Source organism: Equus asinus, chromosome 21 (genome assembly GCF_041296235.1).
Source record: "Equus asinus isolate D_3611 breed Donkey chromosome 21, EquAss-T2T_v2, whole genome shotgun sequence".
Taxonomy (NCBI): Eukaryota; Metazoa; Chordata; class Mammalia; order Perissodactyla; family Equidae; genus Equus; species Equus asinus.
The window spans coordinates 48542573-48569780 of NC_091810.1; the positions used below are offsets into that span (position 1 = coordinate 48542573).

The 27208-nt window shown below is 56.9% G+C and overlaps 1 protein-coding gene and 1 long non-coding RNA gene across 6 annotated transcripts in view; one reads left to right on the forward strand and one right to left on the reverse strand.

The window, feature by feature from the left end:
• CACNA2D2 (calcium voltage-gated channel auxiliary subunit alpha2delta 2) overlaps positions 1 to 25406 on the forward strand; it is a 141411-nt gene extending 116005 nt beyond the window's left edge. For 2 of the 5 annotated variants that reach the window (XM_070492270.1, XM_070492269.1), the window contains 34 exons: positions 465 to 509; positions 4279 to 4420; positions 7583 to 7714; positions 7914 to 7971; positions 8688 to 8738; positions 8865 to 8964; positions 9078 to 9236; positions 9469 to 9576; positions 9675 to 9753; positions 10350 to 10399; positions 10587 to 10676; positions 10884 to 10955; positions 11168 to 11242; positions 12490 to 12564; positions 12644 to 12715; positions 12803 to 12874; positions 12959 to 13020; positions 13908 to 13984; positions 17749 to 17809; positions 19904 to 20001; positions 20227 to 20317; positions 20426 to 20488; positions 20637 to 20740; positions 21029 to 21127; positions 21220 to 21308; positions 21501 to 21551; positions 21785 to 21856; positions 21960 to 22112; positions 22261 to 22313; positions 22434 to 22489; positions 22647 to 22773; positions 22953 to 23061; positions 23155 to 23244; positions 23362 to 25406. In XM_070492270.1, the coding sequence (XP_070348371.1) occupies positions 465 to 509; positions 4279 to 4420; positions 7583 to 7714; positions 7914 to 7971; positions 8688 to 8738; positions 8865 to 8964; positions 9078 to 9236; positions 9469 to 9576; positions 9675 to 9753; positions 10350 to 10399; positions 10587 to 10676; positions 10884 to 10955; positions 11168 to 11242; positions 12490 to 12564; positions 12644 to 12715; positions 12803 to 12874; positions 12959 to 13020; positions 13908 to 13984; positions 17749 to 17809; positions 19904 to 20001; positions 20227 to 20317; positions 20426 to 20488; positions 20637 to 20740; positions 21029 to 21127; positions 21220 to 21308; positions 21501 to 21551; positions 21785 to 21856; positions 21960 to 22112; positions 22261 to 22313; positions 22434 to 22489; positions 22647 to 22773; positions 22953 to 23061; positions 23155 to 23244; positions 23362 to 23496 (2970 nt within the window). In that variant the 3' untranslated portion in view covers positions 23497 to 25406. Of the gene's footprint in view, positions 1 to 464; positions 510 to 4278; positions 4421 to 7582; positions 7715 to 7913; positions 7972 to 8687; positions 8739 to 8864; positions 8965 to 9077; positions 9237 to 9468; positions 9577 to 9674; positions 9754 to 10349; positions 10400 to 10586; positions 10677 to 10883; positions 10956 to 11167; positions 11243 to 12489; positions 12565 to 12643; positions 12716 to 12802; positions 12875 to 12958; positions 13021 to 13907; positions 13985 to 17748; positions 17810 to 19903; positions 20002 to 20226; positions 20318 to 20425; positions 20489 to 20636; positions 20741 to 21028; positions 21128 to 21219; positions 21309 to 21500; positions 21552 to 21784; positions 21857 to 21959; positions 22113 to 22260; positions 22314 to 22433; positions 22490 to 22646; positions 22774 to 22952; positions 23063 to 23154; positions 23245 to 23361 lie in introns of all 5 variants that reach the window. The other 3 variants (XM_044755039.2, XM_044755040.2, XM_070492268.1) reach the window with 3 other exon arrangements.
• LOC123279577 (uncharacterized) overlaps positions 1 to 27208 on the reverse strand; it is a 27564-nt gene continuing 356 nt past the window's right edge. Inside the window, exons 2-3 of the long non-coding RNA XR_011496243.1 lie at positions 11653 to 11742; positions 1 to 2005 (exon numbers count right to left, since the gene is read on the reverse strand). This is a non-coding gene — a long non-coding RNA (uncharacterized lncRNA). The remainder of the gene's footprint in view (positions 2006 to 11652; positions 11743 to 27208) is intronic.

Genomic DNA, 27208 nt, shown 5'->3' on the forward strand with positions numbered 1-27208 from the left:
AATAAGTACATGCCCGTAATGAGCAGGCTTTTTAATAGAAGAAATTGGAAGATGTGGTGTCGAGTCATTATTTCGCTCTAGCCCAGACTCGGCTCTATTTTCCCATCTTCCTCATTCCCCCCTGCTACTGCCTCAGCCGGAGGCTCTGCAGACAGGCTGGCTCTGACCCTACCTTGCAGCAGAGCTACAGTGAGACCCTGGTCCTGGAGTCAGGGGCCCCCGGGATCCAACCTGGGGTCCCACATCCCCCTGGAGCCTGTGAAGGCCCCTGAGTACGGCTGGCTGGGGGTGGGGCATTCCCAACCTGACTCATCCAGCCCTCCCTGGTGGCAGCTCTGGGTGGGGGAGGGGCTGTCTCTGCCTGGAGAAATCTGAGGGGACTGTTCCGGGCCTTGGGCTGGGGGTCCTCGCTGTACCTCAGGAGACCTTGAGCTGTGAGTGATGAGGCCTCTCTCCCCAACCAGGAGGAAGACATCATGTACTATGACGCCAAGGCCGACGCTGAGCTGGTAAGTGCCCCTGCCTACGTTGGGTCGGGGAGCTGCCAGAGCCACACCCACTCTCTGGGCCTAGTGGCCTCAGCTGTAAAATGAGCATTAGGACACAGTGCTATTCAGCAATCTGAGCTCCCCCCTGCAGAGTTGTGGTGGCACAGGTCCCCACCCTACACTTCCTACAACTCCTTAGAGGCCTTGACCCCTCGAGGGCTGTGTCTCTGTGGCACTAAGGGGCACAGCCTCACTGCACAGGGTGGGGTAGTCCCTGGGCAGGGTGTTGAAGTGCATGGACCTCCTCCCATAGGTCACTTCAGGTGCCAGCATCAAGATGGCTGCTGAGTGCCACGAGAGTAGGGGAGAGAGGGAGCAGAGGGGGAGGGCTTCCTGGAGGTGGGCAGGCATGGCCAGGATGCAGGGTAGTGCCGTCCAGATGTATTTCAGATCAGTGCACCCCTCCCTGACTCAGGGGAACAGCAGCTTCAGTGTGCTGAGCACCCCACAGCCTGGCCCCATACTCATCTTGGCCCTGAGCTCAGTCAGTCTCGCCCCAGCTGCAGAGGCAGCCCCGTTCCTGTGCCTGTTCTTCAGATGAAGGAGGGGGCTCCGGCTCAGCTGGGGTTACCACCTCGGAAATGGTGGTACTGGGACTGACTGGGGGACCCAGAGCTACACTGCGCTTCTGCCTCCATGTCACTGACCAGCTCACATCTATTTGGGCATCTGTTTGTGAGATAGAGGGGTCCCCATCACCAGGGGACTCACATGAAAGATGTATGACCATTTAGGTGGCAGGTGCCTACAGAGGAGACAAGAGTGTCCAAGGGTACAAGGCACATGGTATAAACAGTGTTTCATAAACCTGTCAAGGTCCAAGTCCATCTGCCTGCCTTTGAGGCAAAAGTAGTTGAACCAGGGGCCAGCCCCGTGGCCGAGTGGTTAAGTTCCTGTGCTCCACTTCGGCAGCCCAGGTTTCACTGGTTCGGATCCTGGGCACGGACATGGCACCACTTGTCCGGCCATGTTGAGGTGGTGTCCCACATGCCACAACTAGAAGGACCCACAACTAAGATATACAACTGTCTACTGGGGGGATTTGGGGAGAAAAGAAAAAAAAAAAAGAATCCAGGTGAAATAAATAAATTAAAAAAAAAAATAGTTGAACCCAACTGTCTCCTCTGTAAACAGGGGTGTCACAATTGCTCGGTCTCTAGGGTCCCCCCTGTGCTGGTTGGTGCAGGAGACCCCAAATCCCATCTTCCTCTCCCAGGCCTATTGGTCTGAGGGGTTTCTTGGCACAAGCAGGAGGTATCCAATGACACCATGAGGTGGGCAGGCAGGAAAGGATTCTGCAGAGGGTCTATGGTGCCAGGCTGGTCTGGGTAAGCCTTCAGGACGGCAGGCAAGCAGGGGGCCCAAGAAGGAGGCGACGGTGGGCTAAAGCAGGTGTGCCTCCCTCTTGGCTGGGCCTCCATGGCTCCCAGAGAAGTTACTAAAATTAAAGCTGGAATCTGAAATTCAAATGAAGAGTGAACCTTTAATTAGACCCTGAATCTAATTCCTTACCCCCCTTGGCAGCGGGCTATAATTTTAGCAATCAGTGCATTAAATATAAACCAGGAGACTGCAGTTGCCCACAGTACAAAGCCCCCAGGTGTGGGAGTGGCATTGACGGTCTCCTTGGCCAGTCTGGTGCCAGGCCCCCTACCACAACACCCTGAACTCCCTACTCCTAGCGCCCCCCAACTGTATCCAGGACCCCCAATTCCTGGCTCTAAATCACTGATTCCCTGCTCTCGGCCCGGCGGATACCTGCTGGGGGGCTAGGGACAGCCCAAGGAGGGAGATTCACAGTGGCTGGGGCTGGGCTGGGTTCAGGTAGGCCAAAAGCCCAGCCCAGCCCCGGTGTAAATATCAGCACACACACATGTGCCGACTCCACTGCTTGTTGTGTTGTTTTGTTTTTTTAATCTTTGCCAGAGGTACAGTTAGAGATCTTTCTAGACCATTTACTTTTAAATTACCAGCCAGAAGGTGGGGGTGGGGGTGGGGGAAAGAAGGAAGGAAAAAGTTCGCCAGCTGATAGCTTATCAGAAGGGAATCCAAATGTCACATTAGTTGGGAAAGTTGGGAGATTAAAATTTCCAGTGCCCTTCATCTGCTGCTGACATTTCGGGGGCTTTCTTCTCCCGCGCCTCCCCCTCCTCCTAGCAGAACGTGAGTGGCTCACGCCTCAGAGGCGGCCGGCTTCCCACTCCGGCCTCCATGCTCGGCGCCTGCCTGCCCTGGCTTTACCCAGCATCCAGGAGCTTCTGAAGGTCCTCCTATGGCGTGCCGAGGTGGCCAGAGGGGTGGCACAGTGGGTGAGGGGGGATGGGTGGGCAGCAGGTGGCTTGGATCTTGCCATACAAAACCCTCCTTTGAAGAGAGGAAAAAGGGGTTTGCTGCAGGCCCTTCAGAGCCGTGCCAGCCCCAGCACAGGCCAGCCCCCTGCACCTCTCATCCAGGCAGTAATGCATTCCCCAGGCCTGAGGGTGGGCCCAGAGCACTCCCAGGGTGGGGAAAGCATATCTGGCTGGGTGAGGAGGCTCGAGCCCCCTCTCCCCAGACAAGAGATGGCCTGGGCAAATGCCGGAGGCAGGAACACGAGGGGTATGCCCAAGACCCAGTGAACAGTGGGGTGGGCTGTCACGTGAGATCCACAGGCAAGAGGAAATGAGCTGAGCCTGGTGCTAAGGGTGGTCACAGGGGTCTTGCGGGGCAGTGAGGGGGCATGTGGATGGTTCAGCTGCTTACTCTAATTCCTCCCAGAGCACAAAGCCCCCCCAGCTCTGTCCCCTGCCCCACCTCCATCTTCCCTTGCCTTCCCTTCTGGCTTTTCCCTGTCTTCCCCTTCACTCTGTACCACTATCTTCCCTTCCCCCTTGCACACCTGCACCCGTGCCTGCCCACCCCTCCTCCCCTGCTGCATCAACACTGTAGTCGCAGACCCACTCCTGCCAGCCTGTGGTGGTGGGCGGGGGTGCACGGCACATGCCCTGCCTGCTCGGCCGAGAGCTGCCATAATTGGCACCTGTCAGACGGCTGCAGCTCATTTTAGAAAGTCAGCGGGGGCCTTTACAGTCCTGCTGCTAGCAAGCGCCATAGACCCTCCCTCCGGAGGTCACCAGCTCTCAATGTTAGCTCCTACCCGAGGCCAGCTCTCCCCAGGGGTCTCCCGCAGCTCAGCCCCTAGAGCCACCCTGCTGAGGGGGTGATGCCCCTCCCCCAAGATAGGGCTATGGCCCTCTCCCTGGTGCCAAAGGAACCCCATGCAGGGGAAGAGCAGGGCCCAGAGGCAGGTGTGGGTTGCAGAGCTCCTGGGAAGGGCTGTGGAGTCCTCCTTGTGATTGCACAAGGCATGTCCTGGTAAGCAGAGGGCTGCAGCCCGCTCCTCACTGGCTCTGAGATTTGCCTCCTTTGCTGATAATTGGTTTTCAAGGATGTGGGGAAGGGGAGAGTTTGGTTTTGGTTTTGAAATTTGGGTTTAGCAAACGTGGGGATGGTGGGTGGGGTGGGCAGAGGCAAGTGGGAGTCGCAGGCCTCCTGGGTGAGGAGTCCACACCCTGTGTCCATCTGTTCCTTTGTCTCCATCTTTCTCTTTGGCTCTCACTGCAGTAGTCTCTGATTCTGAGATGCCCTTATCTCCTAGACTCTGGCCCTCCCCTCCCTGCAGGCCTACCCCACTCCTCTCCACCATATTCCAGCCCTGACACTGCCATCTTTGGGGGTCCCCTTTCTGCAGGACGACCCTGAGAGCGAGGATGTGGAGAGGGGGTCCAAGGCCAGCAATCTAAGGCTGGACTTCGTTGAGGACTCAAACTTCAAGAACAAGGTCAACTATTCATACACGGCCGTGCAGATCCCCACGGATATCTACAAAGGCTGTGAGTGTGCAGAGCAATCGGGAACAGACCCCCAACCCACCATGGCGGCAAGACCCATTGCCCGGGAGTGCCAGGTCCCAGGTGCCCAGCTAGCACCATCCACCTTCAGCCCCCTGCCCCAAGGTCACCTCTCAGACTTGCCTACAGGCAGGCCTCAAGCCATTCTCAGGTGCAGCCTCCCCTTGACTCTTAGCAAACTACAAAACACCAAGCCTCTCCCCCCCATGCATGCACAGTCTTCTGCCTATGTGTACACACATGCCCACACAAATATGTGCACACAACTGTTTCCCCACATGCTGGGCCAAGTCCCCACCTGCTCCCAGAGCAGCTCCTCCCCACACTCCCCCTGGCCCCAGGTAGGAATGGTTGAAGAGCTACCACATCAGATGGACACAGGGGCTGGGGAACAGGGAGTAACTCCTTACTCACAGACACCAACGCTGTAACACCTCCCTTCGGGGGAGAGGGATGGTCAGCAGGGGGATGTGGGGAAGGGGGATTGGGTAGAGGATGGTTGAGATTCCAAGCTCCAGGGATGGGGCAGCTTTGCGCAATGAGGAAACCAGGTCACTAAAGCTAGAAGGATTTGAGTCAGACATAAGGAGGAACTTCCTGAAGATCTTGGGAGGTAGAGGGGGAGGAGGCCAAGAGTTAGACACTGGATGGGGAGCTCTAACAGCAGGATTTAAGGCCTTGGGGTCTGTTGGTTCTAACATAATTTTGTTGGCACTTACAGTGTAGCCTCAGAATCTAAGGGGCCCACTGAATGGAGGGTCTTGGGCCAAACGTCTCAGAGCTTCTGGGTAATCTCCAGAATGCATGGAATCCTCCAGGGTCCTCATGGAGGCCCCCTCCACCCTTAGGGCCAGCCAGGCCTCCTGAGCAGCCTTGGGGCAGTCGGGGGGAGATGAGAGTAGATGTTCTTCCCACGTTCCCCACAGGCCGCTGCAGGCCACCTGCCCAAGCCAGTCGAGGGGCACTATCACAGGCAGGCACGCTAATTAAAACAGGAGCCACACTGCCCTCCCCAGTCACCCCTCGCTACCCACACAAATTACATTTTATATGTTTTTTATTTACTGTGTCACTTTTAATTAAATCTGTAATCGCCTGCCTGAGGGGGCATGGTCCCCGTTTCCCAACTCAGTGTGATCTGAAAGTGTGTGCTTGTGGGCGCGGGTGCCTGTGCCTGGTGCTGAGTAGCAGGCCCTTTGCAGGCCGAGGTGGGGGGAGTCCTGCAGTATTTGCACAAGTGTGTCTTGCAGGGAATGCATGTATATGCATGTGGTCATGGATGCCTGCAGGGACCGCCCAGCCAGGGCAGAGGTCTTCTCTTGGCTCTTGACCTGAGTCAGGAACACCCCTCTGTCAGCAGCTAGAGGGCCTTCCAGGACAGTCTACTCTAAGCCTGTCAGTGTGCAGATGGGGAAACTGAGGCCCAGTGAGGGGTGAGACTTGCCAGATAGACCATCCCAGGACAGACAGTACTGTGTGAAACATTTGAGAGCTTGACTTTATTTTTTCCTTAAAAAGAAAAATAGAAATTTTTCAACTCACTAAGTTTCTAAATTAGGAACAGGACCATAACATACTGTTCAATAGGCACAACCAATGCTAGAATGTGTTTTGTTTTCACATTATGGTCAGTTAAGGGAAGCTGCAGGGACAGAGAGAAGGGAGTGAGAGCAGAAGGGGAGGGATTAGGTAGCAGATAAGATGCATCAGGGGCCCCATACTCTGGAAGGAGAGAGCAGAGGGAAGAGTGCCCAGGAATGTGTCGGCTCTCCCTAGGCTGTGGGCAGAGCCTTGAGCATTTCTATCTTTAAATCACAGCTCTTCGTCTGCTCTAAAGGTTGCAGTGTTCAGAGGCTCTGCTCTGAAGAAAAGAGCAGAGCCTTCAAAAAGCATTATCTGGTTCTCATTTGGGGTGGACCTTTGATAGGGTTCATGGGGGGTTGAGTAATGGTGTCAGGCTCCACCTGGGAAGAAAGGAGGAAAGAAACTGGAGGAAGACAGAGCCGCTAGGGGATAGGGTGAGGTACAGAGGCCTGGCAGCAGCAGGTGTCGAACTCCTGCTGGTTTTTTTTAGTGTCCCACATGCAGGGACAGGTACACTGCACATGTGAGAACATGTGCCACGCACACACGCAGGTCAGATTTAGGGCTGTTCTGCCTTGGGGTGTGGGGTACTGCTCAAGCCATCCTGAGTCTCCGCCCAGGTGGAGGGATCTGCAGGCTTCAGTCCATTCATCTGAGAGGAGCCTTGCTCTGTGAGTGTGCATAGGGGTGAGTCTGGCCACAAAGGTCGGGGGAAAGGGAAGGTGGGGGTAACTGGTCATGGGGGGTTGTGAGAGCAAGACCCATTGGTGTCCTCCTGCAGACTGGTGTGTAGGTATCAGCATGTGTGCCTCTGTGCCCATGGCAGCAATCAGGCTACTGGGCAGGTAGGTTTGGGGGCGAGGGAATCACACACCTGTTTGGAAACACAGAGGTTAGAGGCAGGTATACCTGTTGGGGAGTGCAGCCTGTGTGTGTGTGTGTGCACGTGCACGAACACACATGCAAGTGCATGTGCCTGTGTTGGAGCAGGATCACGACACAGCCCCTGCCCCTCCAAGAGCCCCTGCCCCCACCCCTGCCTGCTCCTGGCCCCAGTTGATTAATCATGGAGCTGAGTGGCTTCCAGCTTATCAAGTACCTTAATAGCTGAATAATTCCAGCCCCATAATCGGGCCCTTAATTGCTTTCTTGTGGCTGTGGCCTGGAGTGCATGCTGAGTGGGTGAGCTCCCCAGGGACCAGCCGCAGGCTCCAACTAAAGCATGCTGGATGGGCATCCCAGCTCACAGCTCTCTGCCACTTGGGTGGTCCCTCCGCAGGAGCCCCAGGCTACAGCTGCCCTGCTTGATCATGTGGGGCCTGCTGAAGGGTAGGCTGAGCTGTTTCTTTAATGACTTGGGAGAGGGTGAGGACCAGGAAGTCTTCCTGGAGGAGTTGGTAAAGGCTCAGCTGAGCCCTGGGGAATGAGGGAGGGCCTGGCGAGGCAGAGAGCAGGTGAGGCTTTTTAAGCAGGCGGCACACACATGGGTGTTGTTGTGGTGAGGTTCAGCAAGGGGCCAGCCCAAGCACCTCCCACCTCAGCCCCCTGCTTCCCCTTTAGCCACCGTCATCCTTAATGAGCTCAACTGGACAGAGGCCTTGGAGAATGTGTTCATCGAGAACCGCAGGCAGGACCCCACACTGCTGTGGCAGGTCTTCGGCAGTGCAACGGGAGTCACTCGCTACTATCCAGGTGGGTGCAGCCCATCTCCCCTGTCCCCTCAGTACCCTACCTTCTTCCATCTTCCAGCCAACTCATCCTGGGGTGTGTGGGGTGGGATGGTCACCGTGTACTCTGTGGCGTGGCCTGGCCACTCCTTCAAGGTCTGCCTGACTGGGCCAGGCCCAGGCTCTTCCCTGTCAGTTCCCCCTCACCTCTTTTCCTCCCACAGCCACCCCGTGGCGAGCCCCCAAGAAAATCGACCTGTACGATGTCCGAAGGAGACCCTGGTGAGTGAGAAAGGAGGGGCTGGGCAGGGACACCCTCTCAGCTCCCCTCCTCTCCTCTCCTGCCTGCTCCCCTCCCTCCTGCTATTCAGGCCTCCAAGCAGGGCGCAGCCAGCTCTATCCAATTTTCATTTCACACATCGTTGCCACTGGAAAATGGATCCCATCACCCCAGCAGGCCTCCCAGCTGCCTCTGCCCCCAGTCTACTGCCCAGCTCTCCACCCCCTCAGGCCCAAGGGATTGGGCCATTGGGGGTTCCCAAGGGTGGATGTATCCTGTGTGGGGTTGGACAGCCCCTGCACCACCCATCTGAGCCCTAGACACTGCTACCCTCTGCTCTGCCTCTCCTGCAATACCTTGTGACCTCCTCCCTGCCACCTGTTCAATCTCATACACAGGTAGGGCTCTGCCCTTGGGACCTCAGCCTGGGTCAGGAGACATGACAAGCCCCGGAGGCCAGGGAATATGCCTCCTGCCTCCGCTCTGGATCACTTGCTCACCCATTCTTGGGGTTGTTCATGTTCTGAGGGACCAGGTCACTCATGTCATAGGCAAGGACTGGCTGTTTTATTAAACACGGTATTGTCAGTGCCAGGAACCCTGCCTGGCCCATGCAGTGTATGCTCAATAGGAAAATGTTGAATCAATATGTGGGTGAAGGAAGGAAGGACATAAGGTCCCAGTGAGGCTAGCTCTAACTGATGCTTCTCCTGAGCAGGTATATCCAGGGGGCCTCGTCGCCCAAGGACATGGTCATCATTGTGGATGTGTGAGTGAGCAATGCTGGCAGGTGGGGTGGGGGTGGGGCAAGGGCTGGAATCTGCTGCCCAGGAACATCATGGACGAACAGCAGGAGAACACCTGAGGCCTACCTGCTGCCTCCATGACTCCCCAGGAGTGGAAGCGTGAGCGGCCTGACCCTGAAGCTGATGAAGACATCTGTCTGTGAGATGCTGGACACGCTGTCCGACGATGACTACGTGAATGTGGCCTCTGTGAGTGCCAGGGGGGCAGGTGGGTGAGGAATGGGTTACCTCCATCTGCCCTGTGCAACAGCTGCCTGCCCTGGCCAGCCTGAGGCCACTCACTGCCCTCACTGTCACTGCAGTTCAACGAGAAGGCGCAGCCTGTGTCATGCTTCACACACCTCGTGCAGGCCAATGTGCGTAACAAGAAGGTGTTCAAGGAAGCTGTGCAGGGCATGGTGGCCAAGGGCACCACAGGCTACAAGGCCGGCTTTGAGTATGCCTTCGACCAGCTACAGAACGTGAGCCCCATGGGTGGGCAAGCAGGCGGCTGGGGGCGGACGAGGGCCAGGGCTTGGTGACACCAGGGAAATCAAGACGGATGGCCTTGTTAGCGCCCAACAGGCAGCTCAGGCAGATAGCACCATCTGCTGTTGGGGAGGAGGGCCAGAGGGCCAGGTCTGCCAGGGGGAAGGCCTGCCTGGACCAGGGAGGGGCCAAGAGCCGCCTGACCCCAGCCCTACTCCTGCCCAGTCCAACATCACTCGTGCCAACTGCAATAAGATGATCATGATGTTCACGGACGGCGGTGAGGACCGCGTGCAGGACGTCTTTGAGAAGTACAATTGGCCTAACCGGACGGTGAGGCTCAGCCCAGGTGGGGGCTGCCCTGACCTGGGCCCAGTACAGGGGAGGGTTGTCTTCTGGCAGCTGCAGCAGTAACCTCAAGCCCCAAACAGGTACGCGTGTTCACTTTTTCCGTGGGGCAGCACAACTACGATGTCACACCCCTGCAGTGGATGGCCTGCGCCAACAAAGGTACCTCATCCAGGCACCACTGCCACGGGGCCTGCCTGCCATGTCCTGCGGTCCATTGGGTTGGTTGTCCACCTGTCCTTCCTTATGTCCAGCTAGCCAGCTGCTTATTTATCCACTGTCTATCTTTCCATCTATGTGACTGCCCATCTGTCTATCTGGCTTCCTAACTTCTCCGTCTGACTGAGCATCTTTCTGCTCATTTGTCTGTCCATTGTCCATCCATCTCCCAGCTTGTCTGTTCCTGCATATGTTGGCTGGTCAGTTCATCTCTCTGTGCATTTGGGCCTGGCCCTGGGTGGACTCTTGAATGTCACTGCCATCCTAGAATAAGGAACTTCAGGCCTCAGGCTCCTCCCTTCCACCCAGCTCTGCTTCCTTATACATCTGCATTCATAGCCTCTTCCATAGCATCAGTCCCATTGACAGGCAATGGCAGAGAGCACTAAAGGGACATGAGTTTGGGGTGAGTGACACCAAAAAGAAAGGAAGCCTGAGCGACAAGTCAGGGCTGCAGACACAGCCTAGGGTATAGGGCTCCCAGTGCCATGGGTCCTGAGCACCACTCAGGCCTACCTCTGCCTCCCCTACCCTCACAGGTTACTATTTTGAGATCCCTTCCATCGGCGCCATCCGCATCAACACGCAGGTGAGACTGTGGGGGGGCCCCCATCCTCCTCCCAGCCTCTTGCTTCCACGGGATGGCGGGAAGGATGGGCTGCTGTGGGGTGAGTGCACCCCCTGGTGGCGTTCTGATGCAGAGGGAGGCAGAACAGGGAAGGTGCCACAGGAGGGGCAGGCCAACTCTGGACCCTTGCCTGCCACTCCCTCCCCAGGAATATCTAGACGTATTGGGCAGGCCCATGGTGCTGGCGGGCAAGGAGGCCAAGCAGGTGCAATGGACCAACGTGTATGAGGATGCACTGGTAAGGTCTCTGGGCAAGGAAGGGGTGGGGCTCATGACCTTCCCCCAGGGATGTACCCACAGTCAAGTCCTTTGAGGACTTACCTTATGGGGGTAAACCAAACAGAGGAGAAAGGGAAGTGGCCTATGCCTGAGCCCCTGGTCTGAACACAGAGTCGGGGCATGGCTGGCCACAGGAGACTGACCCCTCATCCTCCTCTCCCTTCAGGGACTGGGGTTGGTGGTAACAGGGACCCTCCCCGTTTTCAACCTGACGCAGGATGGTCCTGGAGAAAAGAAGGTGAGGTCCCCCACTGGGGAAGGGCTAGGCATACCTGGGGAGGGTTGGCCGTGACCCTAGCAGGTCTGGGATGGAGGAGGTTATAGGCGGGCCTGCACACTGGACAGGGGCAGATGCTTGTGGGAGCACCTTGAGGCCTTGGGTGTGGAGGGTTAGATAGTGGGGCCCCATGGAATTGAGCCCATTGCAGATTCCCATGCCTCTGCTCCCAGAACCAGCTGATCCTGGGCGTGATGGGCATAGATGTGGCTCTGAATGACATTAAGAGGCTGACTCCCAACTACACGGTGAGTGTCCACTTGCCCATCAGCCCTGCTCTGCCTCCCACGTGGACACAAACCAGGCTCAGCAGAGGAGACTGATGGGGATTACATGGAGACCACTGAGCTTAGGCAGTCAGGGAAGGCTTCCAGAGGAGGCGACCTTGGGCCTCCAGCTGAGGTCAGCAAACTTTCTGTAAAGGGCTAGACTATGAATATTTTAGGCTTTGCCAGCCTAAATATTCATATTCATACTTAATTCTGCTGGGCTGTGAGAAAACAGCCAAAGACAAAACAAATAAATGGGTATGGCTGTGTTCCAACACAATTTTGTTTGTAGATACTGAAATTTGAATTTCAGATAATTTTCATGTCATGAAATATAATTCTTCTTTTGATCTTTTTCAACCATTTAAAAATATAAAAACCATTCTTACCTGACAGCTGTACAGTAACAGGTGGCAGGCCAGACATGGCCCATGGGCTGTAGTTTGCCAACCCCTGGACTATCTGTAGGCAGGAGTGTCCTAGGTAGAAAGGAGGGAAAAGCGTGCCTTGGAGGCAGAGCGAACTCCCTAGGCAAAGGCCTGAAGGTGAAAAACAGAATTATAAGCCAGGGAAGGGGCAACATCAGTGTGGCTGGCCCAGGGCCATGGCAGAGGGAGTTTGGGTCTTGGCTGTGAAAGGGGTGGGGGATGAGGCATGTGTGACAGCATGCTTAAACCTGAGCCACATGAAGGCCCCATGTCATTGGCCTCCATGTGCAGTGACAAAACCACCTCAGAGAGGTAAGGCTAAGTCCAGGGTCCCACCTAGTTTCCCTTCCGTTCCACTTGGAAGGGTCGCCCCAGGGGTTCCCAGAGTGTACTCCTCCCCCTGCACTCTACTGAGATGGGGAGCAAGAGGAGGCAGTAGTGTGGGGGGAGGGGATGGGAAGGACAACAGCAGCCTTGTGGGGCCAGTGGAGTGGAGCAGTCCAGCTGACTGACAGCTCCATGAGAACCAGGGAATGGGCAAGAACTGCAGAAGGTCAAATTGAATTGTGGTCTCGTGGAGTTGGTTGGCCTCAGCAAGGGCTGGTGCATGAGGGGTACCAGCCTGCTGGGCTTGGCTTGAGAGGCAGGTTTGGGGCGGTGTGGCATGTGGGGGCTCCTGGCCCAGGCAGGCAAACAGCACCCCTCAGCAGCATGGGAGGCAGGACGAGGAAGAGCTCCAGAGCCCGGGGAATCCCTGAACAGCCCTCCAGGCCCTGAGCCCCCAATCTACACCCCCAGCTTGGAGCCAACGGCTACGTGTTTGCCATTGACCTGAATGGCTATGTGTTGCTGCACCCCAACCTCAAGCCTCAGGTGAGCTAGATGGGTGGCCTGGAGTGGGGAGTAACCCTGCAAGATGGGGATTTCTGACTTCCTGCCCTGCCTCCTGCAGACCACCAACTTCCGGGAACCTGTGACTTTGGACTTCCTGGATGCAGAGCTGGAGGATGAGAACAAGGAGGAGGTAAGGAGAAGGAGGCGAGTATGGATGGGGTGTACCCAGAGCAGAGGAGGGTAGGGGCCCTGCCTCTCACCTCTCTGTCCCTTCCAGATACGTCGGAGTATGATCGATGGTAACAAGGGCCACAAGCAGATCAGAACACTGGTCAAGTCCCTGGACGAGGTGAGAATGTGGTAGAGGGAGGACAGAGAATCAAGTGGGCACCTGCCAGCTAGCCCAAGTACCTGACCCAGCCTCTTCTTTTAGAGGTACATAGACGAGGTGATGCGGAACTACACCTGGGTGCCCATAAGGAGCACCAACTACAGGTGAGTGGGGCCAGCACTGGGCCGACAAGGAGGGGCAGAGGTGGCCCCAGAGCCCAGAGTCTGAGCCCAGGTGCCCCCTTCCTTTCCCATCCCAGTTTGTCAAATCCCAGTGGGGCTGCTCACTACTCACCCCAGGACCCTCAGTCCCACCAGGGCCTCTCGCTAGCCCTTCAGGAACAAGCTCCATCTCCTGGGAGTGCAGAACAGAGACAAAACAGTACATCTGACATTTCCCCAAGGCCTGCCACCCTCTCATGTCCCTCTCGCCTGGATTGTATCCCTGGGTATCTGCACCCAGGATGTCATCCTCAACACATTCACAGGCCTGCTCTCAACAGGCACCACAGCCTTGGAGCGGGTCCCCTTGTAGGTTAGGCCCAGGCAGTGCAGGCCTGTGTTCCCTGGAGCTGTTCTCATTCACACCCCCGGGACTGCCCTTCTCCATGCTAGTGCCAGCCCTGCTTTCAGCTGGCTCTCATATGGCCTGAGTCTCTGGGGACTGTGGACCCCATTCCCATGGCTGCACACCCCCATGGCCTAGCTCACTGACCGTGTTCTGCCCCTTGTGAGTTTGCTGCTGGTCAGATGGAGGAGGCTGGCTGGGCAGGTAGTGTGTTGGGGGAGGCTGCTGGGGGTGAGGGGTGGGTGGATTTGCTTTGAGGCTGGGATTTTTGAGGCCTCCAGGAGAGTTTGGGGAGTGGAGGTCCAGGCCCCTAGACCATGAGTCTCCCACAGCTAACCAGGGAAAGCTGTCCCTGGTGGTCAGGGGAGAGGATGCCACACCCTAGGCCTCTCCACCCAGCTCCAAGGCCATGGGGAGGGGGGTGCCAGTGTGGCCCACTTCTCCCCAGCAGTGACCTGCACTCTTCCCCTCCCTTCCTCCCCAGCCTAGGGCTAGTGCTCCCGCCCTACAGCACCTTCTACCTCCAAGCCAACCTCAGCGACCAGATCCTGCAGGTTAAGTGTAAGTGGCCCAGCCCCTGCCTGTGCCCTGCACCCCTGCCTCTGCCCCACACCCTGGCCGGCCCCAGGCAGCATAGCCAGCCGCTTGCGGCAAGGTGTCCAGTCTGCCCACCCCCAGGCACCCGCAGGCTGGGGCACGGGCCGTGGCCATCGGAAAGTCTGTGGAAATCTGCATGCTTGCCTTTTCTCAGATTTGGTTCCAAACCATTCTCTCATGGTTTCTGTTGAGGTTTTTGTTTTTGGTTTCTCCTACTCCGTGTCTTCCCTCCTTAGCCTGCCTCTCCTGCACACCCCTCGGGGCTGCATTCTTGGAAGACACCCCCTCCTCTCATCTATTCTTCCCCCTGCTCAGCTCTCTCCCCCATGGGGCCACCTCCCAGGGTCTCTCCCCTTTGTCCCCCTCACTCTTCCTCTCGCATTCCCTCCTCACCTCCTCCCTCATCTTGGACCTCCCACCTCCCTCCCACCCCACTCCTCCCTTACTCTCTTTTTGCCCCTCCTTCTTTCTCCCCCCACCCCTGCTTCTTCCTCCTCTCCCCACCCCTTTACCCTCTCTGCACCCCAGCCTCTCTCTCTCCCTCTTTTCCCTCTCCCTTCTGCTAACTCCCTCCATTTCTCTCTCCCACCCCTCCCTCCCTCTCCCCCTCTTGCCCTCCCTCCCTCCTTCTCCCTCTCCTCTGCCTGTGGCTCATCCCTGCATGTCCCCCTCACCCGGGCCTCCCCCAGGGCCTGCCCCGCCGAGGTCACTGGGAGGGAGGCCGGGCTCCGGCCCCACCGGGCGCCCCCCACATGCCTGGCTGGCTGGGGCTCATCTACTTTGAGTTTTCTTGCTCTCTCTTTCTCTCTCATGTCGTTTTCTTGCAAAAAGTTTCCTTTTGGTATGATGATGAGACACAATATTTTCATTCAAACAGCCATTGAATAAAATATTGTTTGTGCCCCCCCCTTCCCCTCCCCCTTTTCGTTTGTTTTTGTGTTTGTGTTGTTTCTGTTTTCCTCGCTTTCTCTCTTGGTGGACTGTCCCAGTGCCAATCAGCAAACTGAAGGGCAAGTATATTCAGAACCAGTGCACCCTCCTCTCCCCACCCCACCCACCCTCACGCCCCTGCTTGCCCCCCACCCTGCCCAGGACCAGCAAAACCCCTGCTCTCCAGGGTCCTCCCAGCATCCCCTTGGCTCCTCTAGTTCTTGCCTTCCCTCTGAACGTAAACCCCATTAAAGCCATTAGCCCTTCCCCTGGCCCTGCCCGCAGGGTGGTCTCCAGCGTGTTCTGAGAGCTCAGGCCCCCTCCTCATCCTCCTCGCTCCCTCTGGGGAGGCCCCTGCTCTACCCTTCTCTGTCTTTCCAAGACAACTCAACAGTGGGGACAGGGCTGGATGCCTCTCCACCACCTCCCACCCAGCAGGGGTAGATCAGTCCTCAGAAGGGCTTATGTGAGGCTTATGGGAAAGGGCCAGGCACACGAGGCTTCCTCTGGGATAGTTCTCCCTCCTCTCATCTCTGGCAGTGGCTCTAGAAGCTGGCAGCCCTCCCAAGGGGAGACAGAAGTCTTTGGAAGCCTCACACCCTGATCCTGGGGCAGGGGCAGGATAGGGGAGCAGCCAGGCCACTGGGAGAACAGGACAGACTGGACCATAATGGGCACTGGCCTAGATGTTGAAGTTCCTGTCCCCTGCTGCCTCCACTACTCCCAGAAACCATGCTAAGGTCCACTGGCCCAACCCTACCCTGGGGTGCTCACTACTCTTGGGGAGGGTAGTCAGGCATGCAGAAGGTCTTCCTCCAGGAAATAAAAGCAGACTTGGGGACCAGGACCCTGGCCGGGAATGGAAGTGGATCTGTCTGGACCCCAAGGGCCAGCAAAAGAGCTTGGAGGAAATCAGCTGGGTGTGAAAAAAAAGGTTCTAGCACTCAGAGATGCCCAAGCCAGAGACTTCCAGGAAAGGCAGGAAGTGAACTCAGACCCTGGCAGAGAACAAGGGGAGTGAGAGAGGACAGCCCACGAGGGTCTCTATCACTGGTGCACAGAGATGCCCCTCCTAAGGAATGCCTGGGCAGATGGAGCATGGAGAGCCATAAGGGAATGTCCTGTCCCCAGTCCCCATGGAGGCACGAGCTCCTCAGGAAGCCCTCGGGGCCCTGCCCAGCCTAGTCCAGTAAAGGGGATACAGCTTACCCCCACTAGCCGGGGTGGGGATGGGCCCTACTCCCACTGGCTTGAGTTGCCTTCTCTCCCCCTCCCACAGCCCTCCCAGTGACCCCAGAAATGCAGGGCCATGGTAACAATGACAACCATAGCATAATCTCCCTTCCTTCTCCCCATCTCCTTTTTCTTTCTCCTCATCCTCTTCCCCCCCTTCCCTGTCGGCTTGTGTCCAAACCCTGCCTCACAATCCTATCAGAAAGCAACAGTCCAACCAGTGACTGCCCAGCCCCCCCAGGCACCCCATGTCCCCCGTCCCTGGAATCTTGCAGTGCATTGTGGGAATATTTGGGAACAGGGGAGACCCCTCTTCTGCAAAAATAAAAGCCTAGGGTGACAGAGAGGTTAGAGTCTGGGTAAAGGATGAAAAGGTGGACTGCCCAGAGTGCGACAGGCTGAGAGCAGAGGGATACCTCCCAGATGCAGACCAGGGAGGTGGCTGGTCCAGCTGAGCAGGGAGAGGTCACAGAGGACTCCCCAGTGGCCACATCCCTGTGATGTGGCCACATCACTCACAGACGCACACAAAGACACTTGCACACTCATGCAAACACACACACATGCTCTCACATGCACTACACACTCATGCATACGTGCTCACTCTCATACACATGCACAGGCCCAGTTGGTGGATCCCTCAGTAGCACCCCACACCTTCTCTGGAGGCCCAGCATTCCTCCCTGGCTGCTCTGAGCCCAAATGGGTCCTAGAAAGGGTGGAGACCCAGCCCTTCTTCCCCACCTCCTCTCATGCCCCAGGCCCAAGAGGGCAGGTATGCAGGTTCAAGCAGTGCTCTTGTCCCCTTCCAGCATCCAGGCTCTCCTCCCACAGTGTAGGAATATTCCCAAGCACCTCAAGGATCTCCCCTCACCCAGCCTCTTACCCTAGGGAGGACTGCTGAACTCCCACAATGCACTGCAGCCCACCCCCAGCTGCCCACACTGTCTCTGGTTGGACTGTCCATGCCCGTGAGAGACCCCTGCGGTTTGGCCATGTTGATGCCTGACACAGAATAAAAGCAAGACCTACCAAAATGCAAACAGCCGCAGCAAAGAAAGAGAGATAAAAATCCGCAGCCAAAAGCCAATTCCCTTCCTCAAAGTCTCTTTGGAGGCAAAGGAAGCTCAGCATGCGGTTTTTTTCCATTACGGATGTGATAAGAGTGAGACTGGCGCCTCCCCCAGACCATGCATATATATAGCAGTGTGTGTATATATATATGTGTGTGTGTGTGTCCGTGTATATGTGCTATACAGCCGTATGGAAGCATATACAGCTACGCCAAGGGACTCACTGCCGACAGAGGACCAGGCCCGGGCAACATATTGGCTATAACTGCCCTCCTCCTGCGATGCTGTAGTCTCCACAGGCCCTCCACCCCACCCCGCCCATCCCTTCTCTCTGGCTCGAACTTGAACGTGGAAGTGGCGGGTTCCCTCTTTGCTGGTGTCTCCCCTCCCTCAAGTCACCCTCTTCCCTGTCCCTCCAGCCCCATCAGCTCTGAGCCCCCTGGCCTCCCACCTCCCCAGCCCCCGCCGGATAACCCCCCGTTTCTGTTGCAGATTTTGAGTTCCTGCTCCCCAGCAGCTTTGAGTCTGAAGGACATGTTTTCATTGCTCCCAGGTAGCTTGCGTGTGGCCTTGCTGAGGTGTCCCCCCAACCCCGATCGCCCTGGCCCCGCCTCCTGCACTGCTGCCTGGAGCTCTGTGTGTCTGTGTCCTGTGCAGTGTCGCCCCCACCCCATGCATAGCCCTGTATGTGCGGCCGTGTGCATACCTGGGCCATGTAGCCACACCAGGCAGCAGTGGCCAGCTGCCCACAGCTCTAGCTCCCACCAAGCCTTAGAGGAGGGCTCTGGACTCTCTGCTGACCTTCTCTGCCCTCCCAGGCAACCAGGAAGAAGCCCTTTCTGCCCTGGGCTGTTTGACCACAGCACACCCCTCCCTGGGCAGCTGCTGCTCTGGTTTGTGGTGCCCTCCCCAACCCCCACCCCATCCTTGTCCTGTGTCAGTCAGTGTTTGTGTGGGTCTGGGAACCGAGCTAGCCAGAGCCCCTGTCGGCAGTGCCGAGTCTAGGTGTGGTGGCTCACTGAGGAGGGGGGTGGGGGAAAAGATGTGATGGGGGCTCTGAGGAGCTGCCCTGACAAGCAAGGGGTCAGGGCCCAGCACAGACCCAGGCCTGGACCATCCCTGGAGCGCATGCTCAGCATGCACACACACATCCTCATGTGCACACCCTCTGCCTGTTGTACCACATCTGAGGAGGCCAGCGGGCCCCCAGATGGTGAAGCCCTCCCCTGTGACCTGGGCTTTAGATGAGGGCAGGTGGGTGCAGCTGACAGAGACCCATGGGCATTCTCAGGCACCACACGGTGGCTCTGGACACACCTAACCTCCGTGTGTGCACGTGCGTGCATGTACCCACAAATTTCTCTGTGAATCTCTGTAGATGTGTGTTTGTATTTGTGAGTCATTGTGTACATTTGTATGAGTCTGAGTGTAAATGTGGGGTGCGCTTTGTGCATTAGTGACTGTGGAAATGTGTGAAAAGGCCTGTATGGCCCACATGACACTGAGGGAGCTTTCTGAGGGCAGGGACTGTATTCATTTTTGTCACCTCTGTATCTTTGACTCTGCAGAGTTTGACAAATACTGTTGGGTGAATGAATAAAGTAACCCATAAATGTAAATGTACACATTGTGGGTCGTGGGGGCTGCAGGTGACTTGTATCTCAAGCACAGCTGTGTGGGTGTCACTCTGGGTATATCAGGCTGTGGCCTCCACACACAGAAGTGCAAGCTGTACACTGCACAAAGGCCTTGGGGGCCAGGGAGCAAGTAAGGGCAGAGACCCAGTCCCAGGTGCCCTCACCAAGCGGTGGGCCTTAGCACAACCTGGGCAAGCAGTGCATTTAAAAAATTCCCACAAAGTTGCTGCCATACGGGCCAACGGGGAGGTCTCTGGTGGCAGGGGTGTGCATGAGGGATTGGGCAGGAGCAATAGCTCCATCTACCAGGGTAGAAGGACTGCTCAGTGAAGATTTCTGGAGAGCAGAGCCCCAAGCAGGCCTCCCTATACCCCGCAGCCCCCATCTTCTCTGGACCCAGAGCCTGAGCCCAGCAAGGGTTTGAGGAGGTGAGGGATTTGGCCTGTCCACCTCTGGGGGAAGAGCATTCTAGGCAGAGGGAATAGCCACTGTAAAGACCCATGTGTTCTCAGTGACTTCCTGACATAGTCTGTGGTATGATGAAAAAAACTGAGGCTCAGGAAGCTTGAGTGAGTTTCCCAAAGGTGCACAGCCAGGACGCAGCAGGATGAGGTGTTAGACACAGGCTGACTAAGCTGGTGCTGGTGCTACGCCCACCTTGTGCCCACGGGAACGCTACAGCATGCACATGGATGAGCTGGCCGGCCGTGAGGCAATTCCTGGAGCCTCCCAGGTGCACCCTCTGGGTCCAGCTGCACAGGAGAAGTGGGAGGCTCTGGAGGGAGAACCAGGGTAGAGGGAGCAGACCTTCATTCCCGTGTCAGCTCTGCCCCTACTCAGACCTGGGAGCCTGCCAGGCACATAGTGGCTGTAGCCTGTAGGGATACACCTGTCCCTCCCTGAGGTCTGGGCTTCTCAGCAAATGGCCAGGCAGGCCTGTTGGGAAGCCTCCACCCCACTGCCCTATCCAGCTCCCCAAGCCCACTCTTCTTGCCCCTCCTCACCCCCAGAGAGTATTGCAAGGACCTGAATGCCTCAGACAACAACACCGAGTTCCTGAAAAACTTCATTGAGCTCATGGAGAAAGTGACTCCAGACTCCAAGCAGTGTGAGTGCCTGGTGGGGCAGCCGGGTCTGGGCAGTGCCCAGGCAGCATGGGGGCAGCCCAGAGGAACCCAGAGACCAGGCAGGTGTGGAAATATGCAAGCCCAAGCCTCGGGCAGGGCTTGGGCCAGGTCATGGGGAAGGCTACTATTGGAGCCTTGGGGGTAGGGGAAGAGTGGGCAGGGAGCCGCATGAAGATGCCCCCTCCACCCCTGCTGTCCCGTTCCAGGCAACAACTTCCTTCTGCACAACCTGATCTTGGACACAGGAATCACACAGCAGCTGGTGGAGCGTGTGTGGCGGGACCAGGATCTCAACACGTAGGCACCACCCAGCCTGTGGGGGGCAGGAGGCTGGGATGGGTCCAGAGGCCCTGGCCCTGCCCTGCCAAAGGCAGGCCTGTGACTGCACCTTCCTGTTGCCCCCAGGTATAGCCTTCTGGCCGTGTTTGCCGCCACCGACGGTGGCATCACTCGCATATTCCCCAACAAGTAAGTGACCTACCCCCTACCTGACACCCTGCCCCTGCCCAGGACCCTGTTTCTGTCCTGCTGCCCAGAGGCCTCTTTGCACTTGCTGAGACCACTGTCTTCCACAAACCACCCCTTCCACAAACCTCTGCCTGTCTTGGGTGACCAGGGCAGCTGAGGACTGGACAGAGAACCCTGAGCCCTTCAATGCCAGCTTCTACCGCCGCAGCCTGGATAACCACGGCTATGTCTTCAAGCCCCCACACCAGGATGGTGAGTGTCCTCCCAGGTGCCCAGTAGCAGGTGGGAAACTGAGGCTTCCCTGTCTACTCAGCCAGGACTAGGCTCTGCTCTCTGAGGCCCCTCTCAAACACAAGGCTGGCTGAGACTGAGGCAGATGAGAAGAGAGAGCTAGACTGTGCCAAATGCTATGCTGGGTGCTGGGTGCTTAGGCTGAGGTCAGCCTTGGCTTGGGCTCCTGGGTCTGCAGGGCCCAGCATAGAGTGGTCAGTGTGGCCACCAGCCCCCACTCCTGACCACCCTGCCCCACCCCACCCCCAGCTCTGTTAAGGCCACTGGAGCTGGAGAATGACACAGTGGGCATCCTCGTCAGCACGGCTGTGGAGCTCAGCCTGGGTGGACGCACACTGAGGCCAGCAGGTGAACACCCATGGCAGAGGCGGGGAAAACGATAATGGGCAGGGTGCTGCCCAGGCAGGCAGGCGTTGATGGCCCCCTGCTCTGCTCCATAGTGGTAGGCGTTAAGCTGGACCTAGAGGCCTGGGCTGAGAAGTTCAAGGTGCTAGCCAGCAACCGTACCCATCAGGACCAGCCTCAGAAGGTACTTGGGGTAGGGGCAGTAAGCCCAGCAGTACCCATTCTGGTGTCGCCCTACCAATCCTCCCACTCAGATTGGCTCTGGTACCTATGGGGAGGCAGGGGCTGTTGCACAAAGCTTGGGGACCCAGATGTATGAAGGGTGATGGGAGGGAGAAAACTGGTAGGCACCTTACAATCCTTACTCTCTGCCCAGCAGTGCGGCCCCAGCAGCCACTGTGAGATGGACTGTGAGGTTAACAATGAGGTACGTTTGTCCTGAACCCTAGCTCACCCCCCTCCCAGATTTCTTATTCTCAACTGCAACTCCTAGCTCATCTCTTGGCCTCTGGGTCTCAACATCCCACCCTGACTTCACAACTTTACCAGAACCAGGGGGAATGGTGCTCCCTCCACTCAACCACTGGACTGCCAGGGTCTGGGGAGGACGGTCTGGGCCCAAGCCCCTCCCTATCTTCTTCCTCCTTCCCCACCTCTCAGGACCTGCTCTGTATCCTCATTGATGACGGGGGATTCCTGGTGCTGTCAAACCAGAACCATCAGTGGGACCAGGTGAGGGTTGGGAAGAGGGTGGAAGGAGGAGGTCTGGATTTGAGCTTTCTTGGGGTGTGGCACTGCCAGCCCTGTGACTACTGCTCCCTCCCGGCATCCCCAGGTGGGCAGGTTCTTCAGTGAGGTGGATGCCAACCTGATGATGGCACTCTACAATAATTCCTTCTACACCCGCAAGGAGTCCTATGACTATCAAGCAGCCTGTGCCCCCCAGCCCCAGGGCAATCTGGGTGCTGCACCCCGGGGGGTCTTTGTGGTGAGCCCCAGCCATGCCTGCCCTGGAGATGGGAGGTGCTGGGAGACCTGCCCACAGATGACACCCTCCCCCACCTCTAACAAGAGAGCTGGGGGTGACGCGGGTCCACGGGCAGCAGTGGTAGCCCATGCCCCTCTCTCCCGTGCAGCCCACGGTTGCAGACTTCCTTAACCTGGCCTGGTGGACCTCAGCTGCTGCCTGGTGAGTCCTAGAGGGGAGAGGGGGAAGGGAGGGTGCTCCTTGGCCAGGAGGGCTCAAGAGAAGCGGCGCAGGGCACTGGCTTCTGCTGACCACTCTCACTCAGTGACCCATACCCTACAGGTCCTTGTTCCAGCAGCTTCTCTATGGCCTCATCTCCCACAGCTGGTTCCAGGCAGGTAGGCAGGGCTTTGGAGGCCCCTCCTCAAACCCCCTTCCCCAATCTAAGCAGAGACCGACTTCAAGGGTAGTGTGGGGCTTTGGGCTGGGCCAGGCTGAGGCCTAGGACCCTGCCAGGAGGTATGGGTGGGGCTGAGGCACTCTGGGCCCTCGCAGACCCCGCGGAGGCCGAGAGCAACCCCGAGGCGCGCGAGAGCAGCTGCGTCATGAAACAGACCCAGTACTACTTCGGTTCAGTGAACGCCTCCTACAACGCCATTATCGACTGCGGAAACTGCTCCAGGTGGCCGGGGTGGGGGTGGGGTATGGACCAGAGGGGCAGGGTGGGGCTGAGGGCGGAGCCCTTGGGGCGGGGCCTGCCAGGAGGACGCGGCCGGGGGCGGGGCCGAGGCTGCAGGGGGCGGGGAAGGGACGGAGGGGAGGGGCGAATCTCAACGCCCCGCCTCTCCACACCGCCTCCAGGCTATTCCACGCGCAGAGACTGACCAACACCAACCTTCTCTTCGTGGTGGCGGAGAAGCCACTGTGCAGCCAGTGTGAGGCAGGCCGGCTGCTGCAGAAGGAGACACACTGTATCCTGCCCCGGCCGCTCCCCGCCACCCGCGCCCCCTCCCGCCCCGTGCGCCCCCTCCGTGCCGCTGCTGCCTCCTTGACTCCCCACCCATGCCCAGCGGACGGCCCGGAGCAGTGTGAACTGGTACAGAGACCGCGATACCGGAGAGGTCCGCACATCTGCTTCGACTACAACGCAACGGTGAGGAGGGGGGTGACGGATTTGACATCCCGCTCCCCTCCCCAGAGCTGGTGAGGCCCTGCGCCCACCCATGCCCCAGGCCTACCAGGCCGACCAGCTCCTTCTGTCTTCCTGCAGGAAGATACCTCAGACTGTGGCCGTGGAGCCTCCTTCCCGCCGTCGCTGGGCGTCCTGGTCTCCCTGCAGCTGCTGCTCCTCCTGGGCCTGCCTCCCCGGCCACAGCCTCAAGTCTACGCCTCTCGCCGCCTCTGAGCGCTCCCCAGGCCTCCCTGCCTCTTCCCCGCTCTCCCGCCCCACACTCCCCGCCTTAGAGCCTGGCCCCCTCCCTCACTCAAAGACCTGGGTGTGCCAGGCCCCGTGAGTCTGCGCCTTGGAGTGGAGGGTCCCAAAGGAGGGCGCCACAGGTCTTTGGCCCCCAAGCCACGTCTCGCTGCTGAACTGTCAAAGTGTCCTCAGACCCCTCATTCCCACTGGACTTACCCACCGCCGAGGGCTGGGACAGGGAAGCCACAGTACTGGTGTCAAACCAGGCCTCCACTACCTGCCCTGCCCGGAGGCTCCCTTTGTGTGGGAGACCTAGCCCCTGCCCCAGCTGGACTCCTCTGACCAGGCCCTTCTGCCCCACTCAGGACCAAATCTGGGTTTCCTGGGAATAATGGAGGAAGTTGAGATGGGCAGTTTGAGGCCTGTGCATCCCAGCTTCAATCCTGGCAGGAGAGAGGTCCTGGGGCAGCCCCCAGTGGGCTCCTGTCCCTCTCAGGCCTACAGCCACGTCCCCCACCCCAAGCCCTACAGGTGTCAGGGCAGTGACAGTGACACCTGCTCAGACACAACCATATACATAATTGGAGTCCTGAGGGCAGAAACTGGACTCACATTAGACATATCCCGGAGGACACATACACAAACACATGCACACACCATGGGGTGGGGTGGGGTGGGGTAGGGGTGGGGGCTCACAAAGCCTTACACAGGGCGAGGGGTTGGTGGGAGGGTTGGCACATGCACACTCCATCTCCTGCTCACCACCCACCTCTGATCTGACCTGCAGCCCAGCTGGTCCTCTGTCTCTAAAGCTGAATGTCAAACAGTGCCAAATGCTGGGGCAGGGGATAAAAACCCCTGTCTCACCCTAGCCACCAGTGTCCCCTAAATGCCCTTCACCCCGCCAGGTGCTCATTGTAACCATTTCTCACTAGTGTCAGGCCCCCAGTGGGATCAAATGCTACTGCCTGCACCCCTCGGCAGAGGAACCCTCACCACACATTGCCCTTTGCCTTAGCGGGGGTGACTTAATCACTCCTGGCTGGACCATCCCATCCTCAATCTGGCCCTTACACACACAGGCCTATGCCACTCCCCATCTCCTTCCCACTTAGACACTCCCTGTCCCCAGGAGGCCAAACTGCTCCTCCCCGCTGAACACACACTTGCACACATACACACATATACACACTCTGTGCACACACACAGGCTGGGCCCAGGCATATCTCTTCACACCATTCATTGTGGTCATTTCCCTCAAAGGCATCCCAGCCTGGGGGCAAGTAGAGGACTGAGGGCAGGGGGATGTGGCCGTGGGGCTCAGATGGACTGGGAGGAGGGGGGAGGGTGATGCATTAATTAATGACTCCGTTAATTAATGTCATGTTGCTTGTCGCTTTCTCAGTGTGTGTATATGGTCCATGCCCGCTGCTGGTGCCAGGGTGGCCGCCCATGTTGTACACCCAGCCTAGATGCCAGCCATGTCTTGCGGGGGCGTGTGTATAACTGTAGTGTAGTCAGGTGCTCAATGGAGAATATAAAAATAAAGAATCAAACATATACAGAAAAATATATATTTTAAGTTTAAAAAACAGGCAAAATCCCCATCAGGTAGTTGTCCAACCCCCAGCTGGGTCTTATCCTTCTCATCACCCACCCGACCTGGCTGCCCCCTCACCTCGGGCTCGGGGGATCTGTGGGGGACTGGGGGGCCATTTCCTTTTCTCTGCCCTTTTTTTTGGTTGTTCTATTTTGTACAGACAAGTCAGAAAAACAACAGTGAGAAAAAACTCAAGAAACTTTGTAAAATATCGTGTGTGTGATTCCTTGTAAAATATTTTCAAATGGTTTATTACAGAAGATCAGTTATTAAATAATATTCATATTTTCACTTCAAATGGTTCCCATCCACTCTGTCTACCCAGGGGTGAGGATTGGGTAGCCTGAAGACAGGTGGCCATGATCTCAGAGTCCCACCTACCACTCTGCTGGGAATGAAGGCCATAGCGATCTAGGTTCCTGGTGGGTGTAGGGCCTGACACTTCCCAGGCCTCCTAAGTGCCAGATCTTTGACATCCTTTGTCTCTTATAATTGTTTCAAAAGCCTCTAGGAGAAACTATCCTTAAAGAAAGAGGTCTCCCAGAGGCTCAAGGCCAGGAGGGTGGAGGAAAGAAGACAGAGATGAGAGGCAGGTTTAGGCAGGTATGCAGCCACAAGGTCAGACCAACCAGGCCTAGCAGGCAGGTCCTCCAGCTGGGGTGAAGAGTGAGTACCTGGCCCAAGTCTAGGACCTGGTGCTTGAGGGCCCACTGCTGTTGTCCAGAGCAGGCCAGGGTCTGGCCCACCCACAAGCACAACCACTGCTCCTTCCCAGCCCAGGGGAAGCTGGAAGCCCCATGTTCTCTGTGGCCGCTGCTGCTCACACTGGAACCCAAAGCTGAGCTCAGTTTACAAGAATCCCCTCAGGCCTCCTTCTGGCCTGCCTTATGCCCATGTTCATTTTAATTCCAACTCTTAATAGTCAACCCTAGTTCAAGTGACCTTCAAGTTCTTTTCAAGGGGAAAGACTCATAGTCACCAGTGCAGAGATTTCCCAGTGCTGCTGACACTCGCTCTCTTACAGTACACACTTGGCACTCACCCAGCGGCCAAGTCCTCACCACAACCTTAGAGTTGGGTACTAGTTTATCCCCACACTACAGATGAGTAAACTGAAACTTTGGAAAAATCCTTTTACTACAGATGAGCAAACTGAGACTTACAGAGGAGAAATCCTTTCTCCCCAGATGAGAAGGGCAAGAAATCAGCCAAGGTTTCAGAGAGGAGATGGCCTGTGGCTGGGGGCCCTTAGATGCTAAATAAATGAAGGAGGGCATTCCAGGCCTTAGCGAGGACATCTTTCTTTCCTCACTCCTCTGCAGGGGTTGGCCATAGAGCAATGCCTTACTAGCAACCTGAGACAGCTCCCATGCCTGACAACAGTGACAGAGGTTGTAGGGTAGAGTTGCCAGATAAAATACAGAACATCCAGTGTCAAATTTGAGTTTCAGATAAATAACAAGTATTTTTTATTATGTTTCCAATATTGCATGACATATAACTAAAAAAATTTTGCTTACACTAAAAAATTATTTGTTGTTTATCTGAAATTCAAATTTGACTGAGCACCCCATATTTTAATTTGCTAAATCTGGCAACCCTACCCTGGGTGGCATCCAGTGGAATCCAGACCCCAGACAAAGATAAAGGGTGTCAACACCCTTTGTAACCTGGAAGGCTATGCACACATCGGCAGTTGTACTGAGATTAGTGGCTGAAAGGAAGGGATTCTGCATTTATAAATGTATTTTGTCACAGAATTATTTTAATCATATACATATTTTTAAAAAGCAACCCAATATACAAAAAACAAAAAAAATCAGTTTGCACAGGACACAACCTGCTGGGAGCCACTGTTGCAGTGAAGTAGGGGTCCAGGGCCAGCCTGGCCCAAGTGTTGGGGGAGATCTCTCTTCTTTGGGGCCAGCAAGGGAAGGAGAGTCACTGAGAACAGCCCAGCCTTGCTCCTTTAGGGACAGGAGACCTGAGTTCGAGTCGCGACTCCACCTCACTTGTAACAACGGCAGCCTGAGCACCCAGGTGGACTGGCATTTTACACCCAGTCCCCTTGGACCCTCACGGTAGGTCTTGTCATTTCCA